This window comes from Ursus arctos, unplaced genomic scaffold (genome assembly GCF_023065955.2).
Source record: "Ursus arctos isolate Adak ecotype North America unplaced genomic scaffold, UrsArc2.0 scaffold_15, whole genome shotgun sequence".
Taxonomy (NCBI): domain Eukaryota; kingdom Metazoa; phylum Chordata; class Mammalia; order Carnivora; family Ursidae; genus Ursus; species Ursus arctos.
The window spans coordinates 62,104,077-62,120,450 of record NW_026622819.1 but is presented as its reverse complement, the minus strand read 5'-3'; the positions used below and the strand labels follow the sequence as shown (position 1 = coordinate 62,120,450).

Sequence of the window (16,374 nt, the reverse complement as noted above, 5' to 3'; positions counted from 1 at the left end):
CAGAATACAGTAAACAACTGAACATGGAAATTAGGAGCACCGAGCTCCATGCAGTTGAAAATCAAGGATAACTTTTGACTCCCACAAACTTGCCTACTGTTGAACAGAAAGAAGCCTTACTGATAACACAGTGGATTAACACATATTTTATATGTTTGTATGTATTATATACTGTATCCTTACAATAAAGCTAGTGGAAAGCAAATGTTACCAAGAAAATGATGAGAGAAAATACATTTACAGTACTGTATTGAAAAAAATCCATTTATAAGTAGACCTGTGCAGTTCAAACCCATGTTGTTCAAGGGTCAACTGTGAACGCTCAAAAAAAGCTTAGGTGACATCAACGACAAAAACACCTTCAAATATCAAAATTTGTTTATGTATTCTTGCTCTACAGATGATCTCAAACAGTTTCAGGGCTTTAAATATTATCTTCATGCAGATGATTTCCAAGTTTGCATTGCTAGGCTCGATCATTCTCCTGCACTCAATACTAGAATATCCAGTTAGACATCTTCACTTGGGTGTCTAACAGAAACCTCAAACTTTACATGATCAAAACTGAGCTACTTATCTCACCCCCACACCCAAATGTGCTCCTCCCAGAGCCTTCCTAATCCCAGTTAATGACTTCCATTTCCAGTTACTTAGGTCAAAAAGCCGAGATACTCTTACTTTCTTCCTCTCTCTCATTTCACATACAATCCCTTGGAAAATCCCATCCACTTTACCTTCAAAATATATTCAGAATCCAACTACTCCTCATGATTACTTTCCTACTTCATCCTGGTTCAAGGAGTCTTGCATCACCACAAAAATCTCTTAAATGGTGTCCCTACTCCTCCCTTACCTTCCTTCAGGCTATCCTCAAGAAAACAGCCACAGTGACCCTAATAAATCATAAATCTTGTCATCACTCAAAATCCAACCTGCTTCAGAGTTAAAGGCAAAATCTTTACAATAGCCTACAAGGCCATTTGTGAACTAGCCCTGCCTTTAACTCTGACCCTGTCTCCTACTACTTTCTTCCTCCCTCCCTCTCTCAGTTCTAGCCACACTTCTTGCCATTCCTGGACAAGGTCCGTTGAGGCCATGCCTTAGGACTCTTATATGCCTTATTCCCTCTATCTGGAGTCCTCTTCCCCTAAGTACCCACATGATTTGTTTAGTACTTTAACTTTAGGTTATCCCACAATTGACACACTCTCAAGAAGGCCTTCCCTTTATAATCCTATTTAAAATTAAACACCCCACCTCCCAGGCCCTTGGGTGGCTCAGCTGATTAAGTGGCCAGCTCTTGATTTTAGCTCAGGTCATGATCTCAGGGTCCTGGGATGGAGCCCTGCCTCTGGGTCCAGGTTCAGCAGGGGGAGTCTGCTTGAGTTTCTCTCTCCCTCTCCTTCTGCTCCTCCCCTGCTCACAGTGTGATCTCTCCCTCTCTCCCTTCCTCTTTCTAAAATAAATAAATAAATCCTTTTTTTTTTTTTTTAAGTTTTACTTATTTATTTGAGAGACAGTGAGAGCAAGAGAGAGATACAGAGGGAAAGGGAGAAGCAGACTTGCTGCTGAGCAGGGAGCCTGATACAGGGTTTGATCCCAGGACCCTGAGATCATGACCTGAGCCCAAAGCGGATGCTTAACTGAGCCTCCCAGGCACCCAATAAATAAATCTTAAAAAAAAAGGGGGGGGGGGGGCGCCTGGGTGGCGCAGTCGTTAAGAGTCTGCCTTCGGCTCAGGGCGTGATCCTGGCATTATGGGATAGAGCCCCGCATCAGGCTTCTCCACTGGGAGCCTGCTTCTTCCTCTCACACTCCCCCTGCTGTGTTCCCTCTCTCACTGGCTGTCTCTCTGTCAAATAAATCTTAAAAAAAAAAAAAAAAAAAAAAAAAATTTAAACACCCCCTCTCAAAATTCCCTATTTATTTCTCTCCACAGCATTTATCACCATCTAACATAGCCTATATTCCATTTATTTATTTTGACTCTTCCCTCTTCCAATAGAATGTGAGATCCACAAGGGTAGGAATTATACCTAATATTCCATTGTATCCTGTGACTACAACTGTACTAGCACATAACAGGTCCTGAAAAAAGTTGAGAATGGGATAAATGTTTCTGTACAACAATATTCACTGTGACACTAGTTGTACAAAATCAAAAAATGAAAACAAGCTAATTGTCCTTCAAGTTTTTAAAAACCAAAAAGCAGAAACTGTAATAATGTTTAACATTCAAGCACTTAATATTTGTCAGTGCTTTAGATGTATTAACATTTAATTACCAAAACAACCTCTTGAGTTAGGTAATACAGTAAGTACACACATGAAAAAATTAAAGTAGAAAGGTTAAGTAACTCACCCAAGTTCACAAAGTTAATAATTGGAGAAGCTAGGATTCAAATCCAGGCTGTCTTATTCACAGCCAGTCTTTACGACAACTTACTATGCTATGCTGACTTTCTTATATATGTATGATCCTACCTTTATTAAGACAAAGATAGCAGAAGCTCTTACCCAATGCAAATAAGACTTCCTAGTCAATTAATTTAAAAAGTCACTTAAAGTGAGGGATAAAAACATTCCATATATTACTTATACATTTCATTTAAAACATAAAGCATATATATTTATGCAGCAATCTTTTGATGAAAGCCTACTCTTTTCTTTAGGGCACGGGTCGACCAGCATTCTTTGGAGTCCTTCTAGCATAAACCATATCCATAAGACACTGATTTAATTTCTTGGAGTGCAAGAACTCCAAGCACTTGCCAAGGATTATGTGCACAATACTGGACCTCAATTATTTTTTCCAAACTTATCTTTACACCTATCTTGCTCACACCTAATTGAACAACAATTTTCTAGCAACTTGACCCTATAGACCTTTTCCAAAGCATTTAATTTAGTTTTCAGATAAAAACTCTAACACTGTATTTTGATGGCTTATGTATTGTATTTTTATCACAAATATAACCAGCACAGAGTGGTTTGGGAGCATATACAACTGACTTTTGAGGCACCTGGGTGGCTCAGTTGGCTAAGTGTCTGCCTTCGGCTTAGGTCATGATCCCGGGGTTCCGGGATCGAGCTCCTTGTCGGGCTCCCTGCTCAGCAGGGAGCCTGCTTCTCCCTCTCCCTCTGTTGCTCCCCCTGCTTGCTCTCTCTGTCAAATAAATAAATAAATAAATAAATAAATAAAATCTTTAAAAAAATTTTTAAAAATAAAACTGACTTTTGTCAAGCATACAACTCAACTGGTGAAAGCAGAAATACTTGGACATACTACAGAGTAGATCTGAGGAAATGGAAGCCATCCGCTCCAACTAATCAGTCAAGTGACGGGTAAGAGAGCTTATACATTAAGTATGTATACCTGTATATGCAGAAGAGAGAAGTATAGAAAGACGCACAGTAAACCAGGAAGGAGGAAAGGGGAATAAGATGAAATTTAATTACACTTTTACAATTTTACGTTACTGACTTGCATAAGTATGCATTACTTGATAGCTTTTTTTAAAGTAAAAAACAAAAACTACTGTGAATTATGTAATAGTATCCCCATTTTATAGGGGAGGAAAGATTCAAGAAAGTGGGAACATGCCCAAGGTCACACAACTCATGCGAAGCTAAGCTGAAAGGCTAATTCAGGTTTGCCCCAAGTTTCAAAGCTCATGGTTTTCCTACGATACCAAATTCCAGGGCAAAAAATTCAAACAGATCACTCCGATTTTTTTAAAATACATGAACAAAGAGTATTGTGTTATTCTTTTTCTTTTAGGTAACAAAGAGTCAGATAAAGCCAAAAAGAGAGATTTTCTAAGTGAATTATAAGCTTAATTCTACAGGCCAGAGTTCAGGCTTAACTTTCTATAATTTAAAAGAACAAAGTTCATACACCCTAATATTCATTTAAAAGGAAAGAAATTTCTTACACTTGTACAAAAGTAGAAAGGGATCACTTCTTCCTCCACTGGCCATGCATATAGCTCCTTTAGTCCCTTCTCTCTGTTCATGTCATCTTTCTCCACAGGTTGAAACAGCAACCTAGAAGCAGTAAACCAAGGCACTAGGGGAATATGTTATATTTGGAAATCTGGGAAAATGGACTTCAGTAAAAGTAACCTTACCCATACCTCTATTAATTCTTTTTTTCCCTAAGATTTTATTTATTTACTTGAGGTAGAGTAGTGAAAGAGAGAGCACAAGTTGGGGAGAGGGGCTGAGGGAGAGAGAGACGCAGACTCCCTGTTGAGCAGGGAGCCTGACACTGAGCTCGATCCCAGGACCCCAGGACCATGACCTGAGCCAAAGGCAGACATTTAACCCACCAAGCCACTCAGGCGTCCCTGCATTAACTCTTCTTAAGACCTATTCTCTTCCATTTGAAACTGCTTAAAACAAATGTGTGCATTCACTATTCATACTCAATTGGTTCCAAAATAAACAGGAGAAAAGGATAACTAGAAAAATCATAAGAAAACATCAAATGGACTGAGAAGCATGATAAATATACTCTAGGGAGTTCCAGTTAAATCACATGTCACAAAAAAAGTGAAAAAGAGGAAACCTAAGATTTCTAAAATATTTTACTTCACTAATTTCAATGTATCGAATGAAGCACCACATTGAGAACTAGTTCCTAGCAGCACGGCCCAGTTCTGTCCTGACTCCTATGGATATTCCAAGCACACGCTCCATACTGTAAGGGAAGCAAACCTGAAACCTAGTGTTACGCTACTCTCTAGTGGGGGAAAACCTTTGATGGCTCCCTACGTATACAAATTAAAATTTAAACCATCCTGCACAGCTTTGAAAAGCCTCCAAAATCTGGTCTAATTTACCTATCCAATCTTATTTTCCACTTCCAATTCTCTAAATCCATCACAACACACACTCCACACTATTCCATCTTCATACATTGCTCAAGCCATTTCCTCGGCTTTGAGCATCCTTCTGCCTACCACCTGCTGAAATTCTGTTCCTCCTTCAAAACTAGCAAAGTACAGTGGAAAGAGCCCAGCCTTAAAGCCTGATCCAGACCCACTAAGTTTCTAATTCTAATTCCATCCTCTTTAATAACTTAATGAACTTAGGCAAATACTTCAATAGATCTGTTTCCTCACTTAGGAGCAGCTATATTATCTATGGCACTTTACAAGGCTACTGTGAGAATTAAGCATAATAGTTATCAACTATCTATCTAGCACCATGCCAAAGGCATAGTGGATACTTAATAAATGGTTAACTCCTAAGTCATCCTTCTCTCTTCTCTTCCCACCTCCATGGATATACTCCCATCCCTCCCTAAATTCCCACAGCAGTTTGTTTATACTATATTACACTATGAGCACTAATATACTGCAGGATACTCATTATTCATGTATGTATGTATCTTGCTTCTCCAACAGGTTATAGCTAAGATGGTTATGGGTATGGATTTCTAAATCTCTGCCACTTAACTACACGTGTGAGTTATCTGACCTCTCAGAAACTATTTCTTCATTAACAAAATGAATGAGAGTTAATTCCGTAAATGTTATTAAGAGGTTTAAAAGAGTTAAGGTACATTAAATACCTGGTATAATGCTCGACACCTAGTAAGTTTCAAAGAATGTTCAATGGCAACTGAATGATGAACCTGCTCCAGCAACTGCTTAAGGAACACACAAATGCAACTGCCTTGGTAAATCCAACTTCATAAAGCAATCTGTTTTTTTTTGTTTGTTTGTTTGTTTTTAAGTTCTACACGCAACCTGGGACTTGAACTCACAACACTAAGATCAGGAGTCACATGCTCTACTAACTGAGTTAGCCAGGCACCCCTCACAAAGCAATCTTAATACAACTTTAACCTAGAGCTCACCTCTTACCGATATAAATGTCCGATGAAGACAAAATGGAGGTACCCATGTACTCTACCTCAGAAATACTACCACATATTCATGTCTTCCCAGTATCAGCCCAAGTACATCATGACATATAACTCACATCTCCTCATAACACTCATTCTGGGAGCTTACCCCTAAAGAGCTGTAAGGGGTAAAATGGTCTGCCAAATTAAAGAAAATTCTGAAATAAGTGGTCTACCAGGAAGAGGAGGCTGGTTGTCTGCTGTTTATTCACTCTGATCCTAATTTACTGTGTCCTCAATTTCTCTACTCAAAACTCCAATCAAATGTCAACTGTTAATAGTATTTTTCCATGTATACACTTCTGACCCACTGCTCAATTTAGAGAAAAATCCACCTCAAATTATAGTGAAATCTAATCAAGGGAAGTACAGAAAAGTGCTAACATGTTAAAAAAAAAAAAGACTTGGTATCACAACATTTGCATTCCAATCTCAGCTGTACACTGATACTTACACAGGTGGTATAGCACACAAGTCAAGAGCTCAGGAAAGTTTCTGGAAAGATGGATCTGGCTTTAAATCTGATACCACCACTTACTGGTTCTATAACCTAAGTATGTTACCTCTTAAGCCTCATATTTCTCATCTGTAAAATAGGGATTGTAATGAGTTTCATAGGGTTGTATTAAATGCGATCATGTAGACTATGTGTTTAGCAAAGTACTTACAACATCGTAAGTACTCAATAAATGGCAGTTGAACCAGCAGTGCCTAAGCACTGAAGTTCTTGGTAAATTATGCTTTATTAATGAATGTTTAGCACATTTTATATTAGGAAATAAGTGTACCACTAACTTTAATTCTATCCTAAGTTAAATAATGATTAACAGTAGCGATTCGGCTTGGGAACAAACATTTCAGTTTACAAACCTTTCATACATCCCTAAACTCATTTGATCTACACAATATCCTTAGGGGGTAGACATTTTTTAAGAGAAGTATTTTAGAAATAAGGAAAGGGGTATCCATTAGGGTAATAAAGAGCCAAGGTACCCACCCTAGTGGTCTCCTCCAATCAGATTCCCCAACTCGGAAATAAGTGCTTAGTGCCAGAAGTTCTTAACACGACAACCACTAAAAGGAGGCAGATTTCTGCAAGTTACCACCCACCTCAAGCACTGTCAAGAATGTGAGTCCAGGAATAGGCCCAGGGTGAAAAAACCCCGTCAGAAGCCACTGATGACACTCATAACTGTTGCATTGTTTCCTTATGTGGTGTCCACCCACACCTTTAGGGTGGGGGCCAGGTCTGCCCCCTCCCCCACAAGAGCGCCCAATACAGGACCAGGAACCCAAGAGACCATCAGTAAATATTTGTAGAAATAGCATGGGATGCTGGTAGGTTTTCCAGAGACCCGAAACGAGGCCAGCTCCGCGGTGGGGATTAAGCATCTCGGTAGATCTAGAGTCGAAGGGCGGAGAAAGTCCGACGGGTAACCGGACTGGGAAGAATGGTTGAGGACGGGTGCCGCTAAGGGAAACCAGGGAAGCTGACCCGCTGAGGGGAGAGGAGAGGGCCGCAACCCTGGCTGGAAGGCCGAGAACCGACAGAGGCTCGGGGGCCGGGAGCAGCAGGGCAGTTGGTGTCTGGGGGGGAGGGGGCTGCCACTGGTCTGAGAAGAATCTCGGGCCCAATCTGAGAAGGGTTCTGGGCTCCTCCAGGGGCCCACTCCCCAGCCCGTGGCGGCATTTGCTGCACCGAGTACTCGCTGCTACCTGAAACTGCAGCAGCTTCTCTGTCTGCTCCTGGGTTAGATCCCGCTCCTCAGGCGCCGCCATTTTGCCGCCGCCTCTACGCTTCTGACCCGTCCGCACCGTCACCCGCCGGAAGTGACCTCAGAAGCAACCACGTCCGGTCTGAACGGCCGCCGGCGCGCAACTGCGTCTGCGCATGCTGGCGCAGCCCGGGGGATACTGGTGGTGATAGTTCCCGCCATCAGAGGGCGCCACTCTCGGGCCAATACCGAACATTTCCGGAAATTGCCGACGTACTGTCGGTATCTGTCGCCGTTACGATTTAGGCAACAAACGCATCTGCAGGGACCCAAGTCTCCTGAATAGATCGCAAAGAGGCGAGAGCTCCCGAGTGCTCCTCGAGAAGCTCCGGAAATTCCCGAATGCTGGTGGGCAGATTTTTGCCAGCCTCTTAACCATTTTCCCATAGTCTCCAGTATTCCAGAATATTTCTTAGGAGATTGTGGCCCTTCCAAAATACCGGCCCTTTGATGTTTGATTCCATCCATGACGTTTCCAAAAGCGCCTGATCATCTCTCAGGAGATTCTGAAAGTCCCTGAATGGCATTCGGGTATTTCTGATGCCGCTTGAGCTAGAAGCTGTGAAAGGCCTTGGCCACGTGAAAATCGGGGCTTCAGAGTCGCTTACTAGGCTGCTTGAGTCTTTGACAGTTAATGGCCCTACCAGCCTTGGGGAGAGCTTTCCATCCACCCAGGTGGCAACTCTGCTCCCACCTGCCTCAGGCCCCTTGGTCCGTGGTCCCTGTGATAGGGAAGATCTGGACTGTGATTGGGATACATGGGTTCAGGGTCTAGTGCCCATCTGACAAAGTGCTGGACGTCCTTGGGCACACTTGACTCCATTTTGCCATTGGTGGAATGAGGTTGCCCCAAAGCCGCTGACGCACTGCCTCAGCCCCTTGGAGGCAGGCCCTCACTCTTTCCACTGCCTAATTTCCACCCTTCACTATCTGACTTCCTTTGCACTTTCTTTGTCCCTTCAAACTGCCACCTCTGTTTAGATCTCTTTCTCAATTCCACTTTTTTTCTCCTGCCATCATCCTCCAGAAGGCCTCGAGAAGACAGAGGGGTCTGGGTCTGGTGTATGCTTTTCCCAGACTACTTGTGTACCTAGGAAGTCACTCTGCCTCCCCCATCTGTGGAATTCCACCCCTACACACTTCACAGGGTTGATAGGCAAGACAGGACAGGTGCTTTGGAAGCTGAAGTTCTGTGAAGACTACATTAAAGGATGGAAGGGCACTACTTTCAGGCCTGTATCATGTAGATCTTAACCAGGTCTGCAAAAACTGCATAACAATACCTTGGAACTTTTCTTAGATCTTTGAGATATATCTGGAAGCAAACAGATGTGACTTTACATCAACTGAAACCTCAAAGACGACTTGCTACTATTCAACATCTTGGATAATGTTGGATCCAGCCAAACTAGATGAGAGATTGCAAAATCGTATACCCTCCGGAGTTATTGCATGATTCTGATTTAAGATATATTCCTTCGACAGACAAACGTTGTAGTTGTATTAAACACCATGGAATGGTCTTCACTTCCTCAAAGAAATATACACCTTCTTGGTCTACTTTTCTTTTTTCTTTGAATTAAGACATAGTTACAAGAAATATTTTACTTTTTTTTTTTTAACTCTACTGGTAAGAATTTGCCTCAGTGTAGAGAACATAGTATGGCAAACTGGAGAGTCCATTCTCTGTCCAAAGGTGGTTTCTACTTTTTAGCTGTAGCTGATGGCTTCCATGTAAGACCAGTATTGCTAGAACTTCCCATTTCTTTTTATAGGTAATACCTTTATTTTATTTTATTTTATTTATTTAAGTAAGCTCTTCACCCAACTTGGGGCTTGAGCTCATGACCCTGAGATCAAGAATCACATGCTCTACTGACAGAGCCAACCAGGCCCCTAGAACTTCTCATTCTTACTTTTTAAATTTTTTTAAAAGTCTTATTTATTTATTTGAGAGAGAGAGCATCTACGATGGGGAGGGATAGAGGAAGAGGGAGAGAGAAACTCCAAGCCGACTCTGCACTGAGTGGAGCTCCATCTCACAACCCCGAGATCATGACCTGGGCTGAAACCAAGAGTTGGACACTTAACTGACTACATTACCCAGGTGCCCCAAGAGGTTCCCATTTTTAAAAGAGCACCTACAAATGTCCATTGACTGATGAATAGATAAAGAAATGTGATATATATATATATGTGTGTGTGTATATATGCACATATATATACACACACACACAATGAAATATCACTCAGCCATCCAAAAAATGAAATCTTGACATTTGCAACAATGTGGATGGAACTAGAATATATTTTGCTAAGTGAAATAAGTCAGAGAAAGGCAAATACCGTATTTCACTTATATGTGGAATTTAAGAAAGAAAACAGAGGAACATATGGGAAGGGGGAAAAGAAAAAAAAAGGAGGGAAGGAAACAAGCCATAAAAGACTCTGAACGGGGGCGCCTGGGAGGCACAGCGGTTAAGCATCTGCCTTCGGCTCAGGGCGTGATCCCAGTGTTCTGGGATCGAGCCCCACATCAGGCTCCTCCGCTATAAGCCTGCTTCTTCCTCTCCCACTCCCCCTGCTTGTGTTCCCTCTCTCGCTGGCTGTCTCTATCTCTGTCGAATAAATAAATAAAATCTTTAAAAAAAAAAAGACTCTGAACGATAGAGAACAAACTGAGCGTTGATGGAGGAAGGTGGGTGGGGGATGGGCTAGATGGGGGATGGTATTAAAGAGAGCACTTGTTGCGGTGAGCACTAGGTGTTGTATGTAAGTGCTGAATCACTGAATTCTACTCCAGAAACCAATATTGTGCTGTATGTTAAATTAAATTTAACATTAATTTAGATTAAAATTTAAATTAAAAAAAGAGCACCTACAAATTTGGAGCTGTGTATGAAATCTCCCCATTTAAAAATGATAGTAACTCATTCATTTTTTAAGAAGATTACTCTGTCAACAATAATTGCAAGCCACACCTATGAGCTGCCAGTCTGCCCCTCTGACCTACATAGAATCCTGATGTCCTCTGTTAGCCATGGGAGAAGCTGGCCTTGGAAGAAACCTATGATTTCTTGATAAATTCAAGGTGAAAACTATGGAAAGTGCAATTATTTAATGGTTTGCCCTCTCCTTTAAGAACAGTTTTTCCCCCTGAACTTTACTCTGCCTTTTGGAGCAGTGCTGTCCAATCAAAATATAATGTGAGCCACATGTGTAATTTTAAATACTCTAGTAGCCACATTTCACACAGGTGAAACTATGTTTAGTAATATATTTTATTTAACACAATATATCCAAAATATTCTTCTTTAAAATTTGTATTGTCTTTAAGATCTGATGTGTATTTTACACTTACCCCATATCTCTATTTGGACTAGTCATTTTTCAAGTATTCAGTTGTCACATGTGGATAATGACTACTGTATCGGATAGTGAAGTTCTAGAACATTCTAAAGATCTCTTTAATAGATTTATTATTTATACTAATCTATAGATTTTAGGAATTCACTCAACAAATATTTATTGAGTACTTATGCTGAGCCAGACTCTGAACCACATACTACACACAGTTTAATGGCCGACTAAATGAGTTTCATCACTCTATGGAAGGATTGTGTGTGTATGTGTGTGTGTGATAGTTTTTGAGTCCTAGTGTTATGCCATACACTAGGATTTATGACTGAGAGCTATTTTAAAGAATCTAAATAATACATTTGTTTCTCTAATCCTAGTAATAGGGCTTTGTTGATGCCTTACCATTTTGTTCCTGATAAAGGACAAATTCTGTCCTTCTGAGTCATGGAAATCCTAGAAGAAGCCTTCAATTTCTGAGTGGCTGGAATGTAAGATATTTTCTATTAGTTGGGGACACTGATTGCTGAGTAAAGCAGACCATGGAGATGTCAGCAATAGTTTTTTGTTTGTTTGGTCTCCTGCCCCAACAAATGAATGAGAAAGGTAATATCTGCACCCGTAATATATTATAGATCCTCAGGCTTCTGCTAGGGGTGTTTGGACTGATGAAACAAATTAGGCTTGAGGCAAAGTTTTGTCTTGCAAAAGCCACAAGTACATCCATCTCGTGCTGTCCAGGGAGGCCCGAGTACAAACTGATGCCCCCATTAACTGACTGTGTGACTTTGGCAGTTTGCTCATCTCTCAGCTCTAAACAAACTAATAGTCTCTACCTCACAAGGTCATGGTAAGTATTAAATTAAAGAGAACATGTAAAGTCCGTGGCCTAATCATAGCTACCTTGCAGACTTGAAAAAAGAATGGAACGAAATAATGGATTAGGAAAAGGCTTTGTCAGAGCATTTGGGTGGCTCAGTCGGTTAAGCATTGGACTCTTTTTTTTTTTTTAAGATTTTATTTATTTATTTGACAGAGATAGAGGCAGCCAGCGAGAGAGGGAACACAAGCCGGGGGAGTGGGAGAGGAAGAAGCAGGCTCATAGCGGAGGAGCCTGATGTGGGGCTCGATCCCATAACGCCAGGATCACGCCCTGAGCCGAAGGCAGATGCTTAACCGCTGTGCCACCCAGGCACCCCAAGCATTGGACTCTTGATTATGGCTCAGGTCATGGTCTCAGGGTCATGAGATCGAGCCCCGTGTCAAGCTCTTCACTCAGTGGGGGTCTGCTTCTCTCCCTGTCCCTCTGCCTTTCTCCTGCTTGCACACACATGTGTTTTCTCTCTCTCTTTCTGTAAAATAAACAAATCTTTAAAAAAAAAAAGGAAAAGAAAAAAAAGGCTTTGTCAATGCTAAATTCCTTTGCAGAAATTACTACTGTAGATAGACTCAACACACATTTATTACTGTCTTAAAATTATTTAGTTCTCAGGATGACCTGGCATTAGGAATCTCCTAGTCTAGCAGGAAGTTAACTGCAGTATCAGGCAGGAAGTGATAGAGACCCAGAAGTATGTAGTTGGTAGTAGACTATATCACTAACATAGGCCCTATTAACTCTCCATCTCATCTCTCACCTGGATCACTGTAGTTACCTATTAGGTAACCGGTCTCCTGGATTTTACTCTTACCTCTCTCTAATTCAGTTTCATCACAGCTGCCAGAGAATCTTTTTCTTTCCTTTTCTTTTCTTTTCTTTCCCCCACCCCTACAAGGCCCTATGTGATCTGGCCCCTACTGGTTCTCTGACCTCATTACTGGGAACTCATTACTTTCAAACTTCTACCTCATTATTCTCATTTATACCTCAGGGATTTTGCATTTGCAGTGCCCACTGCCTGGAACATTCTCCTTGAGTCCTCCCATGGCTGGCCCCTTTTGACATTCAGATCTCAGCACATGTGTGCTGTATCCTCAATGAAGACCTAAATATATTATGTTTTCTCCAAAGCACTTATCACTAGATGCTATTATCTTGTTTACCTGTTTTTTATTTCCCAGCTCTGCATTCCATGAGGGTAACAGGCCAAGTTGGCTTGGGCCACCACTGAGTCCTTAGTCCTGAGAACTGCACTGGGCACGGAGTACAAGATCTGTAAATATTTGGCACAGGCTAGATCCTTACAGCAGGGCCTCATGGATGGGGGGAGGGGCCCTTATGGGAGTAAAGCCATGGGAACTAAATGGGAAAATTAAGCGACTGATAGTGAGATACAGAGGGATGGACTTTAATTAGAGCATCTCAAATCAAAAGATAAAAGAAGGACCACATCAATTCTGGGTGATGGGGAAAAGAGTGCTGATAACAGATGCCCTTTAAACAGAGATATTTTATTGCTCTTTTTAAACCCCCGTGCCCATAAAAAATTCCATGATTTGTGAACTGTGAACAAGTTCAAACAACACCTCAGCTGGCAGAATGGAAAAGGCAGGAAGAGCAGGAGACCTATTTACAGATGGTTTAAATAACCCAGATGCATTTAAATTGACCCCACAATCTTAGGCTCTGTCTGATTCAGAGAGGAGGAGCATGTTTCTCAGGGGACAGAGTGTGGGTTCCACTGAACTGGGTGCTACAATTAACATCTGGACACTTTGGGGTCCTTATGCCTGTGAACCTCGAGATGGTGGAGCTACCATACTGGCCGGTGAATGCCCCTGATGGCAATGAGGGGCCAGTGTTCCTGGTATGCACAACGGAGTCAGGAGGAATATGTCTGGAGTCTAGGCGATTCACTGGAACATCTCTGGGTACTCCCATACCCAGTGAGAACAGAAAATAAGCAATTGTAACAACTACAGTTTGACAAGGGAAAGGCAACTAAAGGCTCAGATCCTTCAGAAATGAAAGTCTGGGTTAGTACTCTGGAAAGCAATTAGGCCAACCAAAGTATTAAAACAAGAGCAAGGGAATCTAGAACGAGTAATGGAGGAAAGAGATGCTGTGAGTATCCCTTACAGCCTTGGCGCCAGCTGTAGCTTCAGAGAACTGTAGTTTATTTCCCTAACTCACTCGCCTTAAGTCTTTACAGAGATTGTGCTGGTTACCGCATTAAAGGGACTTCTGTGAGTGATTGGACTTGCACGGTCCCTCTTGGAAGGAGTGAAGGCATTTTGTCCCCACAATGGGAGAGAATCCATATTGTAGTATGAGACCGGGCATAATGAGGGCGAGGAGCAGCACTGAGCAGTACGAGGAGGGTGACTGCAACACCTCGCAGATTTTACCTCAGATCTTTGCACTCTCACCTGTCTTCCAAGGCTCTTGACTACTTGTTTTACCTCAGCCACTTCTATGGTGACCAACTCGACCTAGATTCTGACTGGCAACCGCCCCGGTGACCAACTTACCCAGACACGGTCCATCAGCACCTCCCCTCACACACACGTAGCACAAGCCTCCCGCCTCCTACCCTACAGCCTGCCTATTGCTACCAAAGCACGAGATACCACAGGCTGGCACAATGCCCGTACATGCATGACTCAGAAGTCAGGAGAACTAATGACCCCAGGGAGCAAAACCCTGACAAATAAGAAATGAGAGCCACCAAATAAAAGCCCATTTCCTGCCCCATGATGACCTACCTTGAGATGCAGTCATGCAAATGGTCTGTCTGGGATGGAGCAACACACTTGCTACCACGCAGTAGCCAGCCCCTTGTATCTGCCCTCCGTCTTCCCTGCCCCACTCTTCGGTCCTGTCATGCCTGATTCCCTGGGATTGCACTCCCCAGTAGAGTATTAACAAGGAAGCTTTTGATTCAGGCTATGTTTTCTAGGGAATCCGGACTATGACACCACATATGAAGTTAGTGGCTTGACTACAGAGAAAAATAACAATTTCAGGTGAATTTAAAACACATCATTTGCCTATATATTCCCTATAGGTTGTATTCTAAGAACAGAAAGAATAGTGAAGAAATCTTAAATGATACTCAGTAATCATAGTGTCAGTAATAATGATATTGTTATTTTAAAATACATGTAAATATATTTTAAAAGACATGTAAACATATTTAAAAATACATGTAAATATATTTATATTTATTTATATATTTATATATATAAATATATTTAAAAATACATGTAAATATATTTAAAAAGAGTATGCTATGCATTAGAACTAACATTTTTCGGTGAAAGGGAAAACACATCTAACACCAAAGAGATTAAGTGAAAACATTGTAATATTAAATTTGAATTACAAGTATTAGTTGGGGCACTTGGCTGGCTCAGTCAGTAGAGCAGGCAACTCTTGATCTCAGGGTTGTAGATTTGAGCCCCATGTTGGGTATAGAGATTACTTAAAACTACAATCTTAAAACAAAAAAAAAAAAAAGAAAAGAAAAAGAAATATTACTAAGAACACAGTGCATTTTCTCTTTTAAAAAAAATGTATTTCCGGGGCACCTGGGTGGCTTAGTCGGTTAAGCGTCTGCCTTTGGCTCAGGTCAGAATCCCCAGGGTTTTGGGATCAAGTCCCGCATCAGGCTCCCTACAGCGAGCCTGCTTCTCCCTCTGCCTGCCACTCCCTCTGCTTGTACTCTCTCTGTCTCTCTCGCTCTCTGACAAATAAATACATAAAATATTTTTTTTTTAAATGTATTTCCTAGTTCTGTTGACTGAAGAGGCCTCTAAGCAGTATTTAACTAATAAGGGGCCCTGACAATAGTTTCCAAATATCATTTCCCACTAAAAGGTTGTAGAACTCTTTGAAGAAATGACTGATTCGGGTCTGGGACAGGAAAAACAAAGAAGCTATCTAATTGTTACAAGGGTCCGAAGATGGGAAAATTTAAGCATCAAAAAGTCAAGGTATTGGATATGTTTATTATCTTTATTGTGGTGAAGGTTTCCTAAGTTACACGTACATCAAAATTTATCAGATTGTAAACTTCACATATGTGAAGTGTATTGCATGTCAATTCTATCTAAATAAGGGTACTTAAAAAGTATAATGCCTACAATGAATTGAAACACATCAAATATGTACAGATGCTCATTATGATACAAACAAAAAACAAACAAACAAACAAAACACACAGAAAAACAACCCAACAACCCAAAACAAATAGCTCAATAATCACTTTTGACGATTATCAGCATATCAATCCATTTTTTTCTGAAAGCTGGCAAATTAAGAGAAGTAGTCCAGCATTTATTCACCCTCTACAAACTCTACCTGTGGGTAACCAGACTGACAATGATTGAGAGTTCTTCAAACATTTCTAGCTAATGACAATGATACATCACCTCACACCTGTCAGA

The 16,374-nt window shown here is 41.3% G+C and overlaps 1 protein-coding gene across 3 annotated transcripts in view; it reads right to left on the bottom strand.

The window, feature by feature from the left end:
- The window catches only part of FAF2 (Fas associated factor family member 2), an 88,567-nt gene that overhangs the window by 59,547 nt on the left and 12,646 nt on the right, over nucleotides 1–16,374 (bottom strand). Inside the window, exons 1-2 of one of the 3 annotated variants that reach the window (XM_044388588.3) lie at nucleotides 7,631–7,695; nucleotides 3,936–4,047 (exon numbers count right to left, since the gene is read on the bottom strand). The exons of 1 other annotated variant lie outside the window; for it this stretch is intronic. In XM_044388588.3, coding sequence (XP_044244523.1) covers nucleotides 3,936–4,016 — 81 coding nt within the window. In that variant the 5' untranslated portion in view covers nucleotides 4,017–4,047; nucleotides 7,631–7,695. Of the gene's footprint in view, nucleotides 1–3,935; nucleotides 4,048–7,630; nucleotides 7,741–16,374 lie in introns of those variants that run through there. One more of the 3 variants, XM_026511023.4, reaches the window with a different exon arrangement.